This window comes from Pistacia vera, unplaced genomic scaffold, assembly GCF_008641045.1.
Source record: "Pistacia vera cultivar Batoury unplaced genomic scaffold, PisVer_v2 Contig479, whole genome shotgun sequence".
Lineage (NCBI taxonomy): Eukaryota > Viridiplantae > Streptophyta > Magnoliopsida > Sapindales > Anacardiaceae > Pistacia > Pistacia vera.
Window position 1 is genome coordinate 254,701 of NW_022196311.1, and position 22,072 is coordinate 276,772.

General features: G+C 33.5%; 1 protein-coding gene and 1 long non-coding RNA gene across 2 annotated transcripts in view; one reads left to right on the forward strand and one right to left on the reverse strand.

The window, feature by feature from the left end:
- Positions 1 to 9,640: 9,640 nt before the first annotated feature.
- Positions 9,641 to 22,072, reverse strand: part of LOC116146574 (protease Do-like 10, mitochondrial) — a 32,495-nt gene continuing 20,063 nt past the window's right edge. The window contains exons 3-10 of the mRNA XM_031431995.1: positions 13,260 to 13,540; positions 12,391 to 12,636; positions 12,092 to 12,287; positions 11,686 to 11,945; positions 11,183 to 11,310; positions 10,850 to 11,053; positions 10,384 to 10,434; positions 9,641 to 10,058 (exon numbers count right to left, since the gene is read on the reverse strand). Coding sequence (XP_031287855.1) covers positions 9,819 to 10,058; positions 10,384 to 10,434; positions 10,850 to 11,053; positions 11,183 to 11,310; positions 11,686 to 11,945; positions 12,092 to 12,287; positions 12,391 to 12,636; positions 13,260 to 13,540 — 1,606 coding nt within the window. The 3' untranslated portion in view covers positions 9,641 to 9,818. The remainder of the gene's footprint in view (positions 10,059 to 10,383; positions 10,435 to 10,849; positions 11,054 to 11,182; positions 11,311 to 11,685; positions 11,946 to 12,091; positions 12,288 to 12,390; positions 12,637 to 13,259; positions 13,541 to 22,072) is intronic.
- Positions 15,196 to 15,963, forward strand: LOC116146596. The gene is made up of 3 exons (XR_004130527.1): positions 15,196 to 15,290; positions 15,400 to 15,511; positions 15,743 to 15,963. It is a non-coding gene; the product is annotated as an uncharacterized LOC116146596 (long non-coding RNA).

Below are 22,072 nucleotides of genomic sequence, written 5' to 3' on the forward strand. Positions count from 1 at the left end.
TTAGATGATTGGGGGTATTTTGTTAACTTTTAAACTTTTTTGTGGCGGGGGTGTTTTAGCTAAGTTCTCAAATGTAGGGGGTCTGGGTAATTGTTATTTGGTAGACATATGAGGGCAAATGTGTCTGGAATGATAAAATATTAAGGGCAAAATAGGGTAAAAATTATGATTATCCTGGTAATCTAACATTAATACCCCCTGGGAAGGTAATTTGATTACCCATAATATTATCAATAGTAACCACTATTTACAATAAAATATTACTGTAATATTATATTACTTGACAACCAAACGAGGGAATCTTGAAAATTAAACAAAGATTATAGGATTTATCTTATTTCACCCCGAACCAAACGCACCCTAAAGATTATTGAAAATGTTTAGGGAAATGTGTTTGGTAGGTTAGAATAAATTAATGGATATATTATATTAATATGTTTGGTTGGGAGGAATAGATTGGTGGATATATTATTTAAATTACTGAATTGTCCTCTAATTAAATATTATTATTATATTATTATTTAGATTATTAATATAACCCCCCTCCATTTAAAAACTCAGCAAAAATAACCCCATAATAAAAGTTTGGAAAATCAACAATGCACCCCCACAAATCAACCACTGTCGGCCATCAATAACCACCGCCAACTGTCAACAATTGGCAATCTAACAGCGCACGAAAGACCGAAAATGGCCTCTGTGCGCTGATATGGCCATTTTCGGCCAGATATCTGGCCGAAAATGGCCATATCGATGCACGGAGGCCATTTTCGACCTTTCGTGCACCGTTTTCGATGGCAACGATGATTGGCCGTTGGTGGCGGTTGCCAGCAACCGACAGTAGCAGGTGGGTGGGGGTGGTGGCTTGGGTGGGCTGTAATTTATTTTGAATTCAAGGGTAATTTTGTTTAAAAAAGATAATTAATTAGGGTAAAATTGTAAAAGCCAGATTCATGTAAATTGATTTTAAAACAAGAGTATTATTGTCCAAAAATTTTATTAATAAGGGATAAAATTGTAACAAAGATAAGGTAACCAAGTAATCTTACAATACCTAAGAAAATGGAAGTTACGAGATTATCTTCAATATTACCGACAGTAACTATTATTAATATTCGAAGACTATCGAAATCATATGTGACTTGACAATCAAACGTGGTAATTAAGTACTATAAAATGACATAACCTCAGTAATCCTATATAACCCCCAGCCAAACGCCCCCTTAATATTAAACTCTTACTTGAAAGCATAGTAAAACAATGACCTTACAAAGTATCAAAGCTTAAGATCTCAAATTCAAATCCCTCACGTCCCTGTTTGTTATGAGAAATTTATTTTTAAGCTAGAGCTTTTTGACCAAGTGGTAATTTAAGGATATTATCAAAAAATAGATTTAAAATTTTAATGAAAAAATTCTGTAAATAAATTGCTTTTTTTTTTTTTTTTTTTTCAAAATTTAGACTTTAAGAACTAGATATACATATATATTACATCGGATCTAAATCATTTTATCATTTTCTGTTAAAGTTAACAGTAGAAAACTGTTAGAACTTAAATGTCCCGTAAGAGAGTTTAATAAATGGGAAAATCATGCTCTTTAAGGGTGCAATTTGGTCTGATTCGATACTAAATCAGTAAATCATATCTTAAGTAATGCTACATGTACAAATAAGTCTTACAAATATTTGTGTACAAACTGATGTAGCATAAAATAAATGGAAGAGTGAATATGAAGAGTTTGACTATTTATATTCACTCTTCCATTCATTTTATGCTATATAAGTTTGTATAAAAAATTTTGTAAGATTTGTTTGTACATCTAGTATTATTGATCATATCTTTGATAGTGCAATCTCAACTGTTCGATTGTTGGACTGTTATTATCTTGTTCTACTTTTATTATGGAGAAATTAGCCCACATAAGTTAAATGACAATTTTTTTTTTAAAGTGGGTTATTTATAAATAACAAAATCTAAATATTTAAAAAAATAATAATAATAAGACGACATTATCTTATCATCGACTCATCGTTCTGACGTGACAAAGAAAATTCAATTAAAATTAATTATGTCAACATGAATATGATATGGTAAAATTGAATCATATATAAATTTTCTCCTAAATATCATTTTAATGTACTTATTTATTGTAATTTAGGGTACATTTGGTTCAGGGAATGTTGGATTACTAGAATCTTATACTACATTGAGGGGGCGTTTGGTTCAAGGAATGTTGGATTACTGAGAATCTTTAGAAAAATGTGTTTGGCTAGTTGGTAGGTATGTTATATTAATATGTTTGGTTAGGGGAAATAAATTGGTGGGTATGTTATTTAAATTACTAAATTGTCTCCTTTTTAAATATTAATATAATATTATTTTTATTATTAATTTTTGAATAATTTTTTTAACCCCCAATATTTCAGATTTAGCTAAAACACCCCCGCTTATATAAAACTTTAATTTATGATGAAATCACCCCCACCCCCTGTCGCCGCCTGCCCCTATTGCAAACCACCGTCGGAAGTCTCTGAAAGTCGCCGTGAGTAACTCATCGTGACCACGAGGTTCTGATATGGTCGTTTCTAGCCATATTGATGGCCGAAAATGACCATATCAGACCAGATCTGGCCGTTAATGGCCAGGGATAATAGCAAGATCTGGCCTAATATGGTCGTTTTCAGTCATCAATATGGCCGGAAACGGACATATCAAAGCCTCCCGGAGCCTCCCACCGAATCTTTGTCTTTTTTAGGGACTCTGGCAACTTTTCGGCGGCGATTCGTGGTGGTTGGCCCGCTGTCGACGGTGGTGGCTGGGTGGCAGTGGTGGTCTGTAATTTGTTTTAAATATAAGGGCATTATTGTCCAAAAATTTAATTAAACAAGGGTAAAATTGAAATGGTATATTAATGTAAATTTATTTTAAAATAGGGGCATTATTGTCCAAAAATTTTATTAATAAGAGATAGAATTGTAGCAAAAATAAAATTACTTTGGTAATCTTACAATACCTAAGAAAATAGAGGTAATCAGATAACCTCAAATATTACCAACAGTAACAACTATTGGTAATACAAGATTACCGGAATCTTATATTACTTGACAACTAAATATGGTAATCAAGTAATATAAGATGACATAACCCCAGTAATCTTCTATTACCTCCAACCAAATGCCCCTTGAAGATTTCTATGAATCTTTAGGAAAATGTGTTTGGTTAGTCGGTGAGTATGTTATATTAATATGTTTGGTTAGAGGGAATAAATTGGTGAGTATGTTATTTAAATTACTAAATTGCCCTCTTTTTAAATATTAATATAATATTATTTTTATTATTAATTTTTGAATAATTTTTTTAACCCCCAATATTTCAGATTTAGCTAAAACACTCCGCTTATATAAAACTTTAATTTATGACAAAATCACCCCCACACCCTGCCGCCACCGTAAACCACCACTGGAAGTCTCCAAAAGTTGCCATGAGTAGCTCACCATGACCACGAGGCTTCGATGGCCGTTTTTGGCCATCAATATGGCTAGAAACGGCCATATTGAAGCCTCCCGGAGCCTCTCAACAAATCTCGGTGATTTTTAGGGACTCTAGTGACTTCCCGGCAGCGGTTCATGGTGGTTGGCCCGCTATTGGTGGTGGCTGGGTGGCAGTGGTGGTCTGTAATTTGTTTTAAATATAAGGGCATTATTGTCCAAAAACTTAATTAAACAAGGGTAAAATTGAAATGGTATATTAATGTAAATTTATTTTAAAACAGGGGCATTATTGTCCAAAATTTTTATTAATAAGGGATAGAATTGTAATAAAAATAAGATTACCAAGGTAATCTTATAATACCTAAGAAAATAGAGGTAATCTGATTACCTCCAATATTACCAACAGTAACAACTATTGGTAATGCAAAATTACCAAAATCTTATATTACTTGACAACCACACATGGTAATCAAGTAATATAAGATGACATAACCCTAGTAATCTTCCATTATCTCCAGCCAAATGCCTCCTTAGAGTAATTTGTTGTTCAATAATATATAATTTTTTTATTACTTTAGTTGATAAATGTTTTTAGAAACTTGTATCTCTTTTCGATCATGATTTTTACAAACACTGTGTCCTTATTTTGATTTCAAAAACATTTTATACGGAAATAAAGGTGTGTTTGTTTTGGGTGCGTTTGTTTTAGTATTTTTGAAAAAGTAAAAGTTTGGTGGTAATAACGAGGTAAGATTTAAAAATTAACAAAAACACCCCCTAGGTTTGTTAATTTCTAAACACCCTTGTAATAAAACATTAAAAATTATAAAAACACCACCACTCACCCATTAAATACCGATGGCCGGAGTCTCTTTATGGGTGCACGACCGGCTGGATCTGGCTAGTCGTGCTCCGAGATAGCCTTTTCCAACTAGATCCACCATGGATCTAGTCGAAAAATGCCAGATCTAAGGCTAGATCTGGCCATTGACGACCAGATCTTTGGCCGTAGATCTGGTCTTTTCCGATCAGATCCACCATGGATCTGGTCGGAAAAGGCTATATCGACGCACTACTAGCCAGATCCAATCGGCAGTGCACCATTATACCAGATTTCGACCACCTTTCGACGGTGGTGACCGGAATCTGGCAAATGTGGGTGGGGGTGTTTTTGTCAAATTCTAAACTTTTTTTGGGGGTGTTAGTTAAATTAACAAACTTAGGGGGTTTAAAAAATTGAATAAAATATAATAATATTTTCAAAATAGGGAAACAAATGTGTATTTTGGAAATGATAGGAATAGGATAACGCAAAAATAGGGAAACAAACGCACCCAAATTATTTTGAATTGTATTTTTGAAATATTATTGTTAAGTTCAGTTGGGTTATTATTGTGAGGTATGATTTAAAAATTAAAAAAAATCCCCTAGGTTTGTTAGTTTAGCTAAACACCCCTAATAATAAAAAGTTTATAAATTGACAAAAACACCCCCACCCACCCATAGTTGTTATATTTCGGCTACCACCATTGGAATCTGGTGTCATTGTGCACGAGAGGCTAGATCTTGCCAGTTGTGCACCGTTATGGCCTTTTCCAGCTAGATCTACCACGGATCTTGCCAGAAAAGGCTAGATCTACGGCCGAATCTGGCCATCAATAACGGCCAAAGATATGGTCGTCGTTGACAGTCAACGACAGCCATATATTAACTGTCATTGATGGTCAGATGTGGCCAAAGATCTGGCCATCAAAGGCCAGATATTTGCCCGTGGATCTAGCCTTTTCCGACTAGATCCATCGTGGATCTGGCCAAAAAAGGCCAGATCGGCGTACTATCGGCCAGATCTAGTAGGTAGTGCGCTATTACGCCAGATTTTAGCTACCTTTCGATAGTGGTTATCGAAATCTGACAAATGTGGGTGATAAGGGTGTTTTTGTTAATTTATAAAAAAATTTGTTGGGGGTGTTTAGTTAAATTAATAAACCTACAGGGGTTTAAAATAGTTGAATATTATAGAATATGATTTTAAAAATACTGAAACAAATGCGCATTTTTTTTCAGAATAAGAATAAAATATTTTGAAAACAGGGAAACAAAACTGTAAACCCGCCAAGCTTTCTCTAATATACTATAAACCGTCGGGATATCAGGAATAACCTTGAACCCTCTTTCGTTACACAAATGTAATAAAAATATGTGGTTAAGGTCTTTTGTCGTTGTGTTTAGATTCATGTTTTTAGTATTAAAATTTTAAATATGATAATTTGTATAATATTATAAGGAACTAATTTTGGTACATGTAATATTCTTTAAGAATAAAATAATAATAGTAATGAAACTAAATTAGAAACTAAATTATGATTATGATAGGTCTATTAAAGCTCTTTAATGAGATTTTATTTGAATTATGATAATAGTTTAATAAAATAAAAATAGAAAAATAAAAGATGAATTAGTGTATGATATAAAAATAAGTACTACAAAATAAGATATATAATATTTTCAAATATAAAATAAAGAAAAATATTAAAGAAATTTCTTTGTTATAGGGGGCACGATGTGATTAATTACGAAATTAAAGGGTTTCTTTTGAGTTTTTAAATTTCAGGGCCTAATGTCACGGATGGGGGTTTCACACCCAAAAAGCTAACCCATTAGATGGACTGTCACGGATGGGGGTTTCACACTCAAAAACCTAACCTATTAGATGAATTATCACGGGCTAGAACTTTCACACCTAAAAGGCTAACCCATTAGGTGAAGAGACTCCCTCTTTTATAAACCCAAGACCTTTTCAATGCGCTTCCATGTGAAATCAGTGACACTAAGGCCCTTTCTCATGTATGTAGATCCGCCACTGCATCACCCAATCCACTGGATTTTAGCTTTTTTCGACCAATCCCAAACTCCAAAATAACTTCCAAGACCATTATTGGACTCCCCACGATCTCCTTTACAAAACCCATACCCTTACTTGTCGTCATCACTCACTTTTCCAACCACTCCCACACTTTCCACCCTGCTTTTGGGTATCTTCTCGATCGTTTTCTGTTCGATCAGAGAGCAACCAACATCATCGAACTATAGCAACAGACTCTCCTTGTGTTCTAGCTTGTGTGGATATGTTTGTTGCCTTTTTTTCCTTTCCGTTTGCCGAAAATCGAAGCCCGAATTTGCGTCTACCACTTACCTGATAAAAAGCCCAAGTTAATTTTCCAGATTCCCACCCTTAGTTGAACAGTCAATGACGGTGTTTAATCAAGGGTGGAAATTTGGAATAAATGAAATCAAGAGTGAGAACTTACAATTTCGCTAAACTTTGGGTGTGAACTTATGCGTTTACTCTAATTATATAGTACTAACTATCAATTTCATAGTAATATGAAAAAAAAATCTCAAAATTAATAACGTCGATTTACAAAATGTAACTATACAAAGCTGTATTGATACATTAATATAAAATTATAGAATATTATATTATAGTGTAGCTTTCTTGGATGTTATGTTAACTTGCATCTATCATATAATATTAATATAAAACTAAATTAGGTTATAAGATTATCTTATTGTTTCGTGGAGAGCAAGGTCCACCAAGCACTAAATTAAGATATGGATTAAAGTTTAATTTAATATTTGATTGCCTTAAAAGAATTGGAATGGGGTTAAAACGAGTCTTTTGTTAATTAACTTCTTAATCAACTCCTAAATTCGATCTTTTCTGATCTAAGTTGTAGGAGAATTTCGTTATGTAGAAGAAACCCGTCAATATAAGTTGATAGCTTATACATCCGAATAAGTTCTATTTGATATGATTTGTTCGAGTAAAACTTAGAAAATATCATTTTTTTGTTTATGAAAAATTTCTTGTTAGAAGTCTTGAATGATATTCAATGTTTAACTTAAATATTAATGTTAAACTCTTACTTAAAAGCATGGTAAAACAATGACCTAACGAGGTATCAAAGCTTAAGGTCCCAAAATTCAAATCTCTCACGTTCAAATATCATTCAATTAATTCTCTATTTGTTATCAGAAATTTATTTTTAAGCTAGAGCTTTTTGACCAAGTGGTAATTTAGGGATATTATCAATTAAACAGGTTTAGAATTTGTAATGAAAAAATTTAGTAAAAAAATTGCTTTTGGTCTTTTTTTTTTTTTTTAATTTATTTAATTTTTTAAAATTTAGACTTTAAGAACTAGATTCACTTAAAAAAATATATTAAAAAGCATCTAAATAATTTTATCATTTTCCGTTAAAGTTAGCAGTAAATAACTGTTAAAACTTAGATGTCCCTTAGGGGCGTTTAGTTGGAGGTAATCTAGGGTTATGCCATCTTATATTACTTAATTACCATGTTTGGTTGTTAAATAATATAAAATTCCGGTAATCTTGCATTACCAATAGTTGTTATTGTTGATAATATTGGAGGTAATCTGATTACCTCCATTTTCTTAGGTATTATAAGATTACCAGGTAATCTTATTTTTGTTACAATTCTATCTCTTATTAATAAAAATTTTGGACAATATGCCCCTGTTTTAAAATCAATTTACATTAATATATCATTTCAATTTTACCCTTGTTTAATTAAGTTTCTGGACAATAATGTCCTTATATTTAAAACAAATTACAGACCACCACCGCCAACAGTGGGCCAACCACCATGGACCGCCGTCGGAGTCCCTAAAAATGACCAAGAGTCATTCGGAGGCTCCGAGAGGCTTCGATATGGCCGTTTCTAGCTATATTGATGGCAAAAAACGGTCATATTAGGCCAGATCTAACCGATAATGGTTGCGGATCTAGCTGTTAATGGCCATATCCGTCGATCTGACCCGAAATGGCTAAAATACATGTAGCCATTTTTGGCCAGATATGGCCGTTTTCAGCCATCAAAATGGTAAGAAACGGCCATATCGGAGCCTTACGATCACGGTAAGCTACTCACGACGATTTTCGGTGACTTTCGACGGTAGTTTGCGGTGGCAGCAAGGGGTGGGGGTGATTTTATCATAAATTTAAGTTTTATATAAGCGAGGGTGTTTTAGTTAAATCTGAAATATTGGGGGTTAGAAAATTATTTAAAAATCAATAATAAAAATAATATTATATTAATATTTAAAAAGAAGGCAATTTAGTAATTTAAATAACATACCTACCAATTTATTCCTCCTAGCCAAACATGTTAATATTACATACCCACTAATTAATCAAACACATTTTTCTAAAGATTCATAGCAATCTTTAAGGTAATATAAGATTCTAGTTGCTTGTGGAAGACTGAAAATATGTTTCTTATTTTATTCATGTGTTTGATTTGTAATTTTAGGGTAGAAACTAAGTTGGCAACAGGAGACTATTTTTTAGTTTGGATATGTTTGATTTGTAAATGTCTTTGTGTATTTTATAATTTGAAATTAGAGTCTGTATCATGTATTTGTTTTTGCAATCTTTGATTTGTAATTTTAAATTATTAATATTTGATGTACATTAAAATTTTATGAATTCAAATTATTCAATTACAATAAATATAATTTTAATTCAAGTAAAAAAAAAATGGGCAAAAGAAAAGTGTGACCGAATTGGGCCGAAAAATGCAGCTCATAATTCATAATTGGGCCAAAAAATACAGTCCAATATATAACCAGTTTAAAACTGGTTAACTGAACCGAATTTTCGATTCGGTTTATAACCGAAACCGGACCGGTTTCGATTCAATAATTTTTTGGAACCGAAATTCAGTTCAATTTAAGAATCCGGTAACCGGATTTTTCCACCCCTTGAGTCCACAAGCAGGTGGTACTGCATAGTGCATACAACAATGTGTAGACTCCATTCAACTTTTATTTTTTATTTTTTTTTTATGAGTTAGTGATAAAATAAACCCACAAATCTTATGATCTATATAATTAGTCAGAGAACAATGGTCCAGATTGCGTTTGATACGATTTATTCGAGTAAAAGATAAACTTCATTGAACAGATGCTTGGATCTATCGAGAGAAAATCTAACTCGGATTAAAGCAATAAATAATAGTTCAAACATGATGAACGAAAATAATGAGACTTCTATGTTTTATATTTCCTAAATTACTTCCAAGTTCCAACACATGGAAGTAAGAATTCTGTAAACCCTAACTATAGATTGTTGTTATTGGTATCTCCTTGAAAGTATACCTCAAACATGGTAATGTTGACATAGAAATAATGCTATTCCTAGATCAATATGTAACTATGAGTAAAAGCTACTACTGACTCGATTACAATACCAAAATTTTACTTTGTCGGTGTTTGTTTTTTGCGACTGTATTCTGAAGACAATTCAGCTTGTGCAGGCCAATTCGATTCCTGGGTTCTCTTCATCTCTAAGGTCACTGGACATTGCAGACGGTATTCTGTGAAGTTCTAGAATTCTAGATGTGGCGATTTTTGCCATTTGATAGTCCAATACAATTACCCTGTCATCGTCCAAATCAAACCTCAAGCTCTCTGCACTACAGTTTTCGACTTGTTCGCATAAATGCTTCAGGTTTTCAATTTCCACTCCGTTGACCTTCTTAATCTGTTAAACCACAATTGAGATCATTCAGAAAAAAACATATTGACCACTGTATAATGAAAGCAGTCCTGTGCTTTTCTACGATCAAATGCTAGGAAATTGAAATCAGTCAATCAGATATAATTGGTTATATTTCTCAACTTGTAAGCCAGGAGCTTAAGTGGCAATAAAGTAAAGGTTGGCCATCCATATTCTGCTTCAAAAATGCATTCATAAACGTCTTGGTTCATTGGGAGTTGAAGATGGTATGACAGCCAGTAGGTGATGACCCATCAAAGCAAGTTTGAATATGACTGATAACTATACTTAATTCTTAAAATTAGCGCACCTGTAATTCTGCAAAACGCTCATACCCGGCATTGATATCATCCATCAGTACCTGAACAAGACAAGTGATTATTGTTACTAGGTAAAGCAGAAACTCTATGGCTTAAGCAACGGGATATTAAAATTTGAATCCAGCAAAACCCTCAAACCCAAAATGTTTCTCTAAGATAAGATAATAAATTATTATGATGTGATCAAAGGTAAGAAAATCAGAGGGCATGTTCATGCCGTACAACCCAAAAAATGGTAGTCAAAATGGTCATTAGCAGGATCATTAAAAGTGACCAGAAGTTGAATCAGCCAAAAGAAACTTCAATTAAAAAAGAATGGGTTCACTGAGTAATTTAATTGATTCTCAAGCAATTTTCCAACATGCAAAATATACAAGGAAAAATAACTCCAATTGAGGAAAACGTGGTCAGAGAAACTTTAAAAGCAATGAATTGCAGCCAAAGAAGAAAACAGACCTGAGAAAGAATAACGAGTTGTTCACTAGCCTTTTTAGGCAGCTCTCTCAGTGCACGTTCACACAATCTACGTGGGGAAGTGTTATACCAATCTTCTCCATACTCGTGAAGATACGGCTGGGTAAGCGGAATAAAAACCAGTCCAGCAAATATGTAATAGCTAGGTATCTTATCAAATTGATGCACTGGAACTAGAGGTTGCAACTGCAAAATCAACAAACTTATGGATCAATCCCAACACATTACATTCAACATATTTATCAAATAATGAATCTTCAAGCTACTAATATCATCAAGTTTCAAGAATCAAGAGAAAAGATAACAATGTCTTACAGGTCGTAGTGTGATACTGAATTCATGCTCTTTGGCATCTCTCAAGACTTTAACTAAACATTTCTCATTGGGTTTCTTCATAGACACCAAATGATCAAATGTTATCCGTTCTCTGTTACGAAAAGGAACTGCAATGTTGTGAATAAGACTACAAATTAAGAACATAAGGGAAAACCAAAGATGTCAAAGACATCAAGAGAGGAAAGTAACAAAAACTTTTGAACTTGTATCATTTTTTGCTTCTAATTAAGATCTAAAAAATGTTGCGTTTTTCCCAAGCAGTGGGCAATCAAAGATTCAAGCACAGTTTTATAAAACAAGAAAAGCAATACCAAATAAGAACATCTCAGTATAGCATAAAATGTGGCTATTTGTTTACTTGAACGACCTAACTTCAGTTTAGGTTACTTATCTTTCAAATGAGGTAACAACTACTAAATTAAATGAGAACAAAATAAAATTTTATGTAAAATTATCACGAAGAAGAAGTACAGAGTTGGTACCTGTCCCATCATTTGCTATAGGCACAGAATCAAATGCAAGAACAATATCATCTTTTTTCAAGATTTTATGGGCATCTGATAGAGGATTAATTTTGTCCACAAGTACTCCAGTCATTTCGGGTCGCATTCCAAAGAATTTTCGAAGTTGAACATTCTCAGTGGTTTGGCACGATAGTCCCAAAGAACAGAATCCAACATATTTCCCATTTTCCTCAACACCAATTATAAAATGCTTTATAACTGGAACAGGAATAATATAGCTGTGAAAGACGATAAGATAAAAAAAATTCAGCCAGGGCACGATAATTTTTTGCTAGATGAAAATAAATATATTTTAGTCTGAATCTGTTTGCTCCCTAGATATAAACATAAGATACATTTGAGACAGACCACAAAAAAGATTTACCCAATATTCTCAGCACCGGAAAGGTTTTGAAAAGCGACACCAACAACTTTATTGCCCATAATTGCCGGGCCACCACTATTGCCAGGATTTATAGCTGCATCAATCTGTATAGCCATCAGTTGAGTAGCACCATGGACGTATTGGGTTGGTTCAACCCTCGAAACAACTCCTTTAGTTACTGAAATGTTGTCACCACCTGTAACCAAAGAACACAACATTATAGACAACATTAATAATTTACACCCCCACCAAAGATGAGACCTCTAAAAAAATAAGAGATTATAATGTATTGGAGGTACCTTGAGGATATCCAACAACAGCAACAGCGTGTTGAAGAAATGGAGTGTCTCCCAGCTCTAAAAATGTCACACCCTCCCAAAATTCTTCATTCTCAACAACAAGAATAGCCAAGTCACATTCATGACCCACAGCTTCAACTCGGGCTCTATATTTGGTAGAACCACCATGCTTTTTTACCATCAAAAATGTATGATCCGCCACCACATGAGCATTTGTTAGAATCTTTTTTCCATGAATAACAAATCCTACATTTATTTGAAAAACCAACAATTATAATATTAAACTCTCCTCACCTCACCTCAAAAATAATCTTGCACATCTAACCAAATTTTAACGCAAATGGACCAGAACACCGTTTCCTAATACTAACTTTACCACTAAATAGGTTCATTCAACAAAATGACAATCAAGTGTGTTGTGTGCATCAACTTTTTTCAAATGCTCTCCTTACATCTTCTTTCTACCATGGCGCTTATAAGTCTTGAATGATGCTGAATGTTGAACTTAAATATTAATAAAGTGATAACCTAGCACAGTATTAGAGCTAAACGTCCCAAATTCAAATCCCTCACATTCTCTGTTATTGGAAATCTATTTTCTGAACTAATCTGTCTAACACACGCATCACGTTACAGGCTGATGGACTTAAATATTTTCTGTTGAGTCCCTATCTCAGCTAAAAACTTTTTAACCATATGGTAACTTAACATGCTTAATAGCAATGTAATTGAGTGTGTTGAGCATAAATTCCAATATTTTTTTCTAATCCACATTTCATTCGAGAAGCTGTTGGACTTAAAGCTAAAACTTTTGAGTCAAGAGGCTTAAAATGCACAAATTCAAGGAAGAAAATGGAGAAAGGAATAACCTGAACCAGTAGTTTCTCGTTGGGATTTGTTCTGCCAAGGAAGAAAATAATTGGGGCTTCTGGAAACTGTAAAAACCTTCACCACCGAATCCAAAGCCAGCTCGATTGCTGCATAAGTATTTGTCGTAACATTACTACTTTTCTTAACGAAACGACGTCGGACTACTCGTCGTCTTGCTCGTGTGTCTCTGTACAGCTTGTTCCTCAAACTGCTGGTTTCATGGATTGCTGGCACAGTTGTTGCAGTTGAAAAATGTTGATAATGAGGCAGAAGAAGCAGCCTGCTTGAGGTAGACAATCACCGCAACAATTTCTACTATTTCCTCCTCTTTCTTCTTCTTCTCGTCTCGGACCACTGAGACGCGTTACGACTTGGGTCGTAACGAAATAAAGATGTCTTCTTCTTCTTGAAGAAGAAAATGGAAAAGGTTCTTGTTTTGGTTAGGTTTTGTGAAAGTATGGACCAGTGGGACTGGGGACAGGGCCAGTAGGCTTGGTCCAGCCCACCAACATAATGGGCCCAATTGGCCCAATTATAAATTTCTCAGCCTTGAAGCTCAAGCCCATTATGAAGAGAAAAATCTCCTAGATAATTAGGAAAGAGATGAGTTGCGTATCAATAAGAACGTAGTGTTCCGTCAGTTTGTATATTTATAAATAAATAAAGAGAAGTATTCGAACCAACTTGCGTGTACCTCAACTAATCATTGAAGTCCATTAAACATCCTATAAATTCAATGGATCAGGTAAGTCACATATATGGCAAATGGCTACTTGGTGAGGCTCGAACACAAGACCTCCGGATAACCTAAAGTTTTGCCATCTAGCCACAAGCCAATTTTTTTTTTTTTCTTTTTTAAACACATTGATTTACATTTTGTATAAAAAGTTTGAAACGAAGACTTGAAATAATGCAAACATATTAATTGCCATAAGTGAAATCACTCATTGACACTCTAATGAATATATGGATAATTATAGAAAAAATATGTAATTAATTAATTATTTATTTATTTAGCTCAAAACGAAAAATCATATGGAATAACCCATTTTCAAAAAATAAAATTAATCTATTGAAATAGCTATATCATATGTGGTAGTTTCCCATTAAAATTAAACAAAGAAATTAAGGCATTTCATATTTGTCTTATTAATTAAGGTGACACTATTGATTGGATTGAACAATGCCAAATGTGAACTTAGAGGAATCTATGTATTTTTTCATCACAAAGCTTCTTATGAATTTGGAATTTTGGAAGCTTTGCATTGGCTTAATGACAGAGACCTTTTCATGGCCGGCCTCCATTCCAAATGTCACTCCATTTTTATTCCATTAATTATTCAATTCATTATATCACTTTCCTATATATTCATTCTTCTGTTAAAACAAAGTTTCAAGAAAGAATTGAACAAACATAAGAATCAATATGAACAGTGGTGGTGGGAGGAAGATGAAGATCCCTTCGATGCCATTAGCCCAAAGAAAAGATAATAGAGATGAAGATCTTCTTCTCTTCAGGGAGTTGCATAAACGTGAAAAAGATCGACTTGCTAGCCTCCTCCAGCCAGTTTCCGATGAGTTTGAGCCGAATCCTGGTACTCTACTCTTTATGTTTTTATGTATGTCCAATAGAGTTATTATGTTACTAGGGTTTACATTCGTCGACGCCTAACAAATTATTGTCAAAGAGTCAAAACTATTCGAGTGATCCAATGATAGGTATAAGAAAACATAATGCTTCCTCTTGTAAAGTAGACGTAGATGAAACTATTGGAGTGATTCATTAATTAGTATAAAATGGGATAACGTTACCTCGTGTACAATAAAGGTCGATGAAATTATTGAAAGGATCCAATAGTGGGTACAAAAATGGGTAATGTTACCTCTTGTTTGGTCGTATTATTCTCTTATATATATCTTTTATTGTTTTTTACAGGAAATTATGCACTATACAGAATTGGATCTGGTAAGAAAGGATCAGGATATGACCTGTTTGGAGAAAAGGAGAAGGAGAAAAATGATTATGATTGGTACTTAATTGATGAATTAATTAGTAAATATTAAATTCAACATCAGCAAAACTTAGCTTAAGAAAATTACTTTATATTTATTAATTCGATGGATGTATTGTTTATGAAGGTTAAAGACACCACCAGCCACTCCATTATTTCCATCCTTAGAAATGGAAGCAACCGGTGCCCCGGAAATTGTCATTCAAAGGGAGTTACCAATTGTTCAACCTCTTTCAAGGGTATGTTTAATTTCATCTTTTGTTACTTAATCTTATTGTTTTATTTTCCTTACGCTAAAAGATAAAAAAAATATTGTTGAACATTTTGCAGTAGAGACAGACTTAATTGAATTTTTATCTTTTTAATATTTACCTATATTGTTTCATGAAATTTACATATTAAAAAAATATAAACGTTCGCAAGAAAGACAAACTGTTAATTCGACGTATAAGTAATATATTTAAGTATAGTTTGCAGGCAATTCAGGAGCACAAAAGACAAGCAACATCGGAAGGCCAAAGACTCCAAAACCTAAACCTAAAGTCCCTCAAAGATCAATAACCCCTAGTCAAAGACCAAGTACTCCAACTCAAACCAAAACCACCAAAGGAACAACAATTACGAACCAAAAAACAACACCATTAACTATTGATTTAAACAACAAAAAAACAAACATGAACACCAACAAAAACACAACAAGAATCACCAATAATCATATCGATAGTTTCCTCACTTCAAACTTGACTAAAACCCTAACGGGAACAATAACAGATGCAAGTACAACCACAAAGACAAAGCCAAGAAGTCGGGGAGTGTCACCCTCGATGCGGTCAACAATTCCTGCTCAAATTCCAGGGTTTTCCAATGAAACACCCCCTAATTTAAGGACTAATATTGATCGCTCAACTTCTGCTACAAGGGGTCGACCCAATACCGATCGCTCAACTTCTGCAACCAAGACTCGACCTAATTCAACAACGCCGGTGTCATTGGCAAAACAAAAGACGGATGATCAACAACTTGTACCTAGATCGAGGAGGCAATCGTGCTCGCCAAGTGTCACGAGGGGTCGAAAAGTTGAGGCCAAGGAAGGTGAAGGGAAGAGAATGGTGGTTCATTCGGGAAATAATGGAACACAGAATAATTTTGTAGGGAGTAAGATGGTGGAGAAGATGATGAACACTAGAAAAAATTCAATGGGTGATCAAGAAAGGTCAGAAACAAAAACAAAGACTCGAGAAGGTTCAATTTCTCATGGAAATGCTTTTGGAAGCATGATGTCTAAGAATTCATTAGACATGGCTCTCAAGCATATGGTATGCACTTCTTCTACCTTTTGTCTATATAATCCTTTTACGCATTTTGCTTTTGTCATATATATATATATATGCACAATTACCGAATTAAAAAAGTATATAGAGAAATTTTATTTTAGATTGATCAAACCCTAATATCCTCTTGAACGTATAATTTGTGCATAGTCAGGAACAACGGACCGCAAAAATTATGTTCCTGTGTGCATTTAGTACTGTTAATTAAAGATGAATTTCTCTTTTATTAATTTTTAATTTAAAATATATTAATAGTTTTACAATATTATTATTGGGGTTTACAAAAGAATTTGAGGGATTTAAATAGGTTCACTCTAGTAACAATTCATTTTAGCCCAAATAATTTTGATTGGGTTTAAGCCCAATTAACCCATTGGGCCAAATTCAATTTACCTGACCACATGGTGGGTCGGTTTGGGGTCGGACCAGGTTGAGCATTTGTTTATTGTTTATCTTATCTTTGTTGTTACATGAAACCTTTGACACTTCTTTCAACTTTATATTAAACAAATCAAAATAAATCATAATCTACTAGTCTTGGGACTCAAATTTTTTTTCCACGTTTAAATTAATTAAAATTTATTTATCTTTTCATTTATTATGATATTGTTTGTTTATAAAATTACCAATTATATAATGATATTTTTAGTTGTACAGAATATTAAACGAGATCGAATTAATACTCGTCTTATGGGCACGATCCCTTCAAAAAACTCCACCAGAGAATGAATTTGAATTATCTTCAAAGAAGAGAGTGCGAGACACAAAGCTCTTTAACCCCCAATTGGGAATTTGAAATTAATATGAAATTTTATCTCCTTTTCTGCAATAATGTTGCAAAGTTTTATATCATTAAACTAGCATTAATGCATTGAATAAAATGATGATATTCTAGGTAATTCGCTAAACTATATATGGTGGTAGAGTTGTATATGGATCCTACCAAGTTATCCATTCATTTCGATGGAATTTTCACGATATTCATAGATGGAAAATTCTCATGTGCATATTATATCCTAGATTTTTTAACATACAAACCAAAAGCGATATAATTTTACATGAAAACAAAAATGAGTCACAATGATTAAGGACAAAGCTCGTGGATGGGAATATTCAATGTACTGGTCTAATATATATTGAGCCTCACCTACTAACTTAAGTTTTTAGATAAGATCAAAACTTAAAATGGTATTAGAGTCAAAGGTTTTAAGTTCGAATCCCCACACACAGACTGAATAAATGAAAATAAAATCCAAACTGATGTAATTAAGCGTGTCTATTGGTCTAATATATGTTTACAACTTCATCGAACTCTGAGCAAATAGAATTCTCTATGTATGAATTGGTAAGCGTATGAAGAAATGACTTGTAATTTATGGAGCCATTACTAGGGCAACATGAATCCCAATAACTAAGGAGGATAATTAATGAATAATTTAGTTTACATATGCGTCAAATGTAATAATTGTAGCTTCTCACAATGACAATGAAATAAATAAAAATGTGAGGGTTACATTAATTTGTGATATTAATCAGTACCAATAATGTAAGAATACTTTAGGCTCCGTTTGTTTCACTCTTTCGAATATTATTATAGTTTTTCCTAATAATGTTTAACAGTAAAATTGGTTTATTCTCACAATATTATTCTATATTATTCAATTTCTTTTAAACCTCCTTAAATTTATTAATTTAACTAAACACCCCAAATTTTTTTTTTTTAGAAATTGCAAAAACACCCAGCAACCCACATTTACCAGATTCCGGCCACCACTGCTGGAAGCTGGCCGGAATCTGGTATAATGACGCACTATCGGCTGAATCTGGCCAATATTGCGCTGATTTAGCCTTTTCCGGCCGGATCTACTGCCAAAGATCTGGCTGTCAACGACAAGATCTTTAGCCATAGCCAATCGTCAATGACGGCCAAGATATGGTTGGCCGTCATAAACGATCAAATGCGGCCAAATCTGGCCGTCAATGACCAGATCTAGCCGTAGATCTGGCCAAAAAAGGTTATATTGGCGCATGACCGGCAATATCCAATCGGTCATGCGTCGATACGGCGACTCTAGCCACCCTCCAGCGATGGTGGCCGGCTGTTCGTATTTAATAGGTGGATTGGGGGTGTTTTTGTTAACTTTTAATATTTTATTATAGATGAGTTCAGTAAATAAACAAACATAGGGGGTATTTTTGTTAATTTTTAAATCTTACATTGTAATACCCACTCAATTTAATTTTTTTCAAAATATTATTCTAAAAACTATCAGAATAATGAACCAAACGAATCCCTAGTCTCTCAATTCTAATTTGTCTTTAGTATTTGTTATTGTTGTAATTGGTCATCCACATTATAAAAAACACGACGGTCACCACCTAAGAATTAAATTTCTGTAAATTATATAAGCATGAGAGCTATGATAAATTAAAGAACCGTTTTTGAGATGCATTAACCAAAAGAGTATATTTAAATTAATTAATTGCGTAGAACCTGCTGGCAGATGGAGCCACGCAAAGCAATAGCATTGGAGATTTAATTCTTTTCGTGATATAAACAAGATGTAATATAACATGATAGAATATATGTTCTCAGTGGTGGGACAGATAAATCCGATTAATTAATTTATCGTTTGAATAAGCTAATTTATGTCTAACCATCGAATAAATCCTTTTAACGGTGATTCACAAATAAGCTAATTTATGTTTGACAGTCGAATAAATCTTTTTAAAGGTGATTCACTAATAAGCTAATTTATGTTTGACAGTCGAATAAATCTTTTTAAAGGTGATTCACTAATAAGCTAATTTATGTTTAACCAACGAATAAATCTTTTTAAAAGTTATTGTGTGTGATTTTCCAGAAAGCTCGCGGATCTCAAAAGTTCGTAGAGCTGCAGTTCGACCCACAATAAGTTTGACCTAAAATCAGTACGATCCAGAGTAAACTCGCACAGCGACCAATCCTAACGATTGTTTGACAGATCAAGGATAAACTTCAATCTCGGATATTTCGAAAGGGATTAGATCAACACCGCGGACAACGCGATCTCAACGCTCAATCGCGAAGATGACGGGATTGCATATCAAATTTCTTTGCAATCCCGAACTTATCTCTCTTCCCTTTATTAAAAAACTTGTATAAATAACCCCTCAAACTATGAGAGAGGGGTTAGCAGATTAGCATTGACACTTTCATATAATCTCTTGTAAGCTCTCACAGTAATAAGAGAAACGGTGGACGTAAGTTTAAGTTCTTATTTATCGAACCACTTAAATAATTCATTCGTGTTCATTACTTTAACACACTTTTATATTGCATTGCTGATTTTCCTTAAATCATGTACATATCGGTTTCGATTTCATCAAGGTCAATCGGATTACTCTGGTTACTACAAGTTTTCGTATCAACAAAAGTGATTCACGAATACACTAATTTATGTCTTACCACCGAATAAATCTTTTTCTACAAAGATGTAGAAATTAATTAATTAGGATTTCTAAAAATAATAGACCAGTAATTAATTAATTTGAGCCTCTTCTGCTGTAAAGATAGGATATGACATGGATAATGATAACATAAAGATTAACAAGTAGGGAAGACGGAAGAGTGATTAGAAGACGGCGCTTCTGGATGTGGTATCTCAAACAGAAGGGAAGCTCGCACACAGCTATGAACACAAGGTGGCGCCTGAGATTTCTCAAACAAAAGCGCAGTTCGCACGGTTTCGGGCCTATAGAGCTCTTCAACATGCAGACGCAAATACTTCGGAGACCTCCATAGACGAGCCGTTTGATAAGGTCCCCATTGGATTTCCAGTATACGCCGGGAGGAGGGTATGCATACAGCATACGTACATACATATATACAAAAATATGCTATATCATTTAAAATTCTCACGTGAAACCAAATCTTCTAGCTAAAAGCGAAGCAGAACTCTTCGACAGCCTCGTCCCCATCTCCTCCACCAAAAGAAGCAAACCGACAGATTGACAAGCCTCACTTTGCCAAGAACTAATTAGAAGGATAATAAAAAAGAAAATGCTATATCCATAACCTCTTTTCACAAACTTAACTTCTCACAACCCCAATGTGATAGTTCGTGANGATGATGAACGCTAGAAAAAATTCAATAGGTGATCAAGAAAGGTCAGAAACAAAAACAAAGACTCGAGGAGGTTCAATTTCTCATGGAAATGCTTTTGGAAGCATGATGTCTAAGAATTCATTAGACATGGCTCTCAAGCATATGGTATGCACTTCTTCTACCTTTTGTCTATATAATCCTTTTACGCATTTTGCTTTTGTCATATATATATATATATGCACAATTACCGAATTAAAAAAGTATATAGAGAAATTTTATTTTAGATTGATCAAACCCTAATATCCTCTTGAACGTATAATTTGTGCATAGTCAGGAACAACGGACCGCAAAAATTATGTTCCTGTGTGCATTTAGTACTGTTAATTAAAGATGAATTTCTCTTTTATTAATTTTTAATTTAAAATATATTAATAGTTTTACAATATTATTATTGGGGTTTACAAAAGAATTTGAGGGATTTAAATAGGTTCACTCTAGTAACAATTCATTTTAGCCCAAATAATTTTGATTGGGTTTAAGCCCAATTAACCCATTGGGCCAAATTCAATTTACCTGACCACATGGTGGGTCGGTTTGGGGTCGGACCAGGTTGAGCATTTGTTTATTGTTTATCTTATCTTTGTTGTTACATGAAACCTTTGACACTTCTTTCAACTTTATATTAAACAAATCAAAATAAATCATAATCTACTAGTCTTGGGACTCAAATTTTTTTTCCACGTTTAAATTAATTAAAATTTATTTATCTTTTCATTTATTATGATATTGTTTGTTTATAAAATTACCTATTATATAATGATATTTTTAGTTGTACAGAATATTAAACGAGATCGAATTAATACTCGTCTTATGGGCACGATCCCTTCAAAGAACTCCACCAGAGAATGAATTTGAATTATCTTCAAAGAAGAGAGTGCGAGACACAAAGCTCTTTAACCCCCAATTGGGAATTTGAAAATAATATGAAATTTTATCTCCTTTTCTGCAATAATGTTGCAAAGTTTTATATCATTAAACTAGCATTAATGCATTGAATAAAATGATGATATTCTAGGTAATTCGCTAAACTATATATGGTGGTAGAGTTGTATATGGATCCTACCAAGTTATCCATTCATTTCGATGGAATTTTCACGATATTCATAGATGGAAAATTCTCATGTGCATATTATATCCTAGATTTTTTAACATACAAACCAAAAGCGATATAATTTTACATGAAAACAAAAATGAGTCACAATGATTAAGGACAAAGCTCGTGGATGGGAATATTCAATGTACTGGTCTAATATATATTGAGCCTCACCTACTAACTTAAGTTTTTAGATAAGATCAAAACTTAAAATGGTATTAGAGTCAA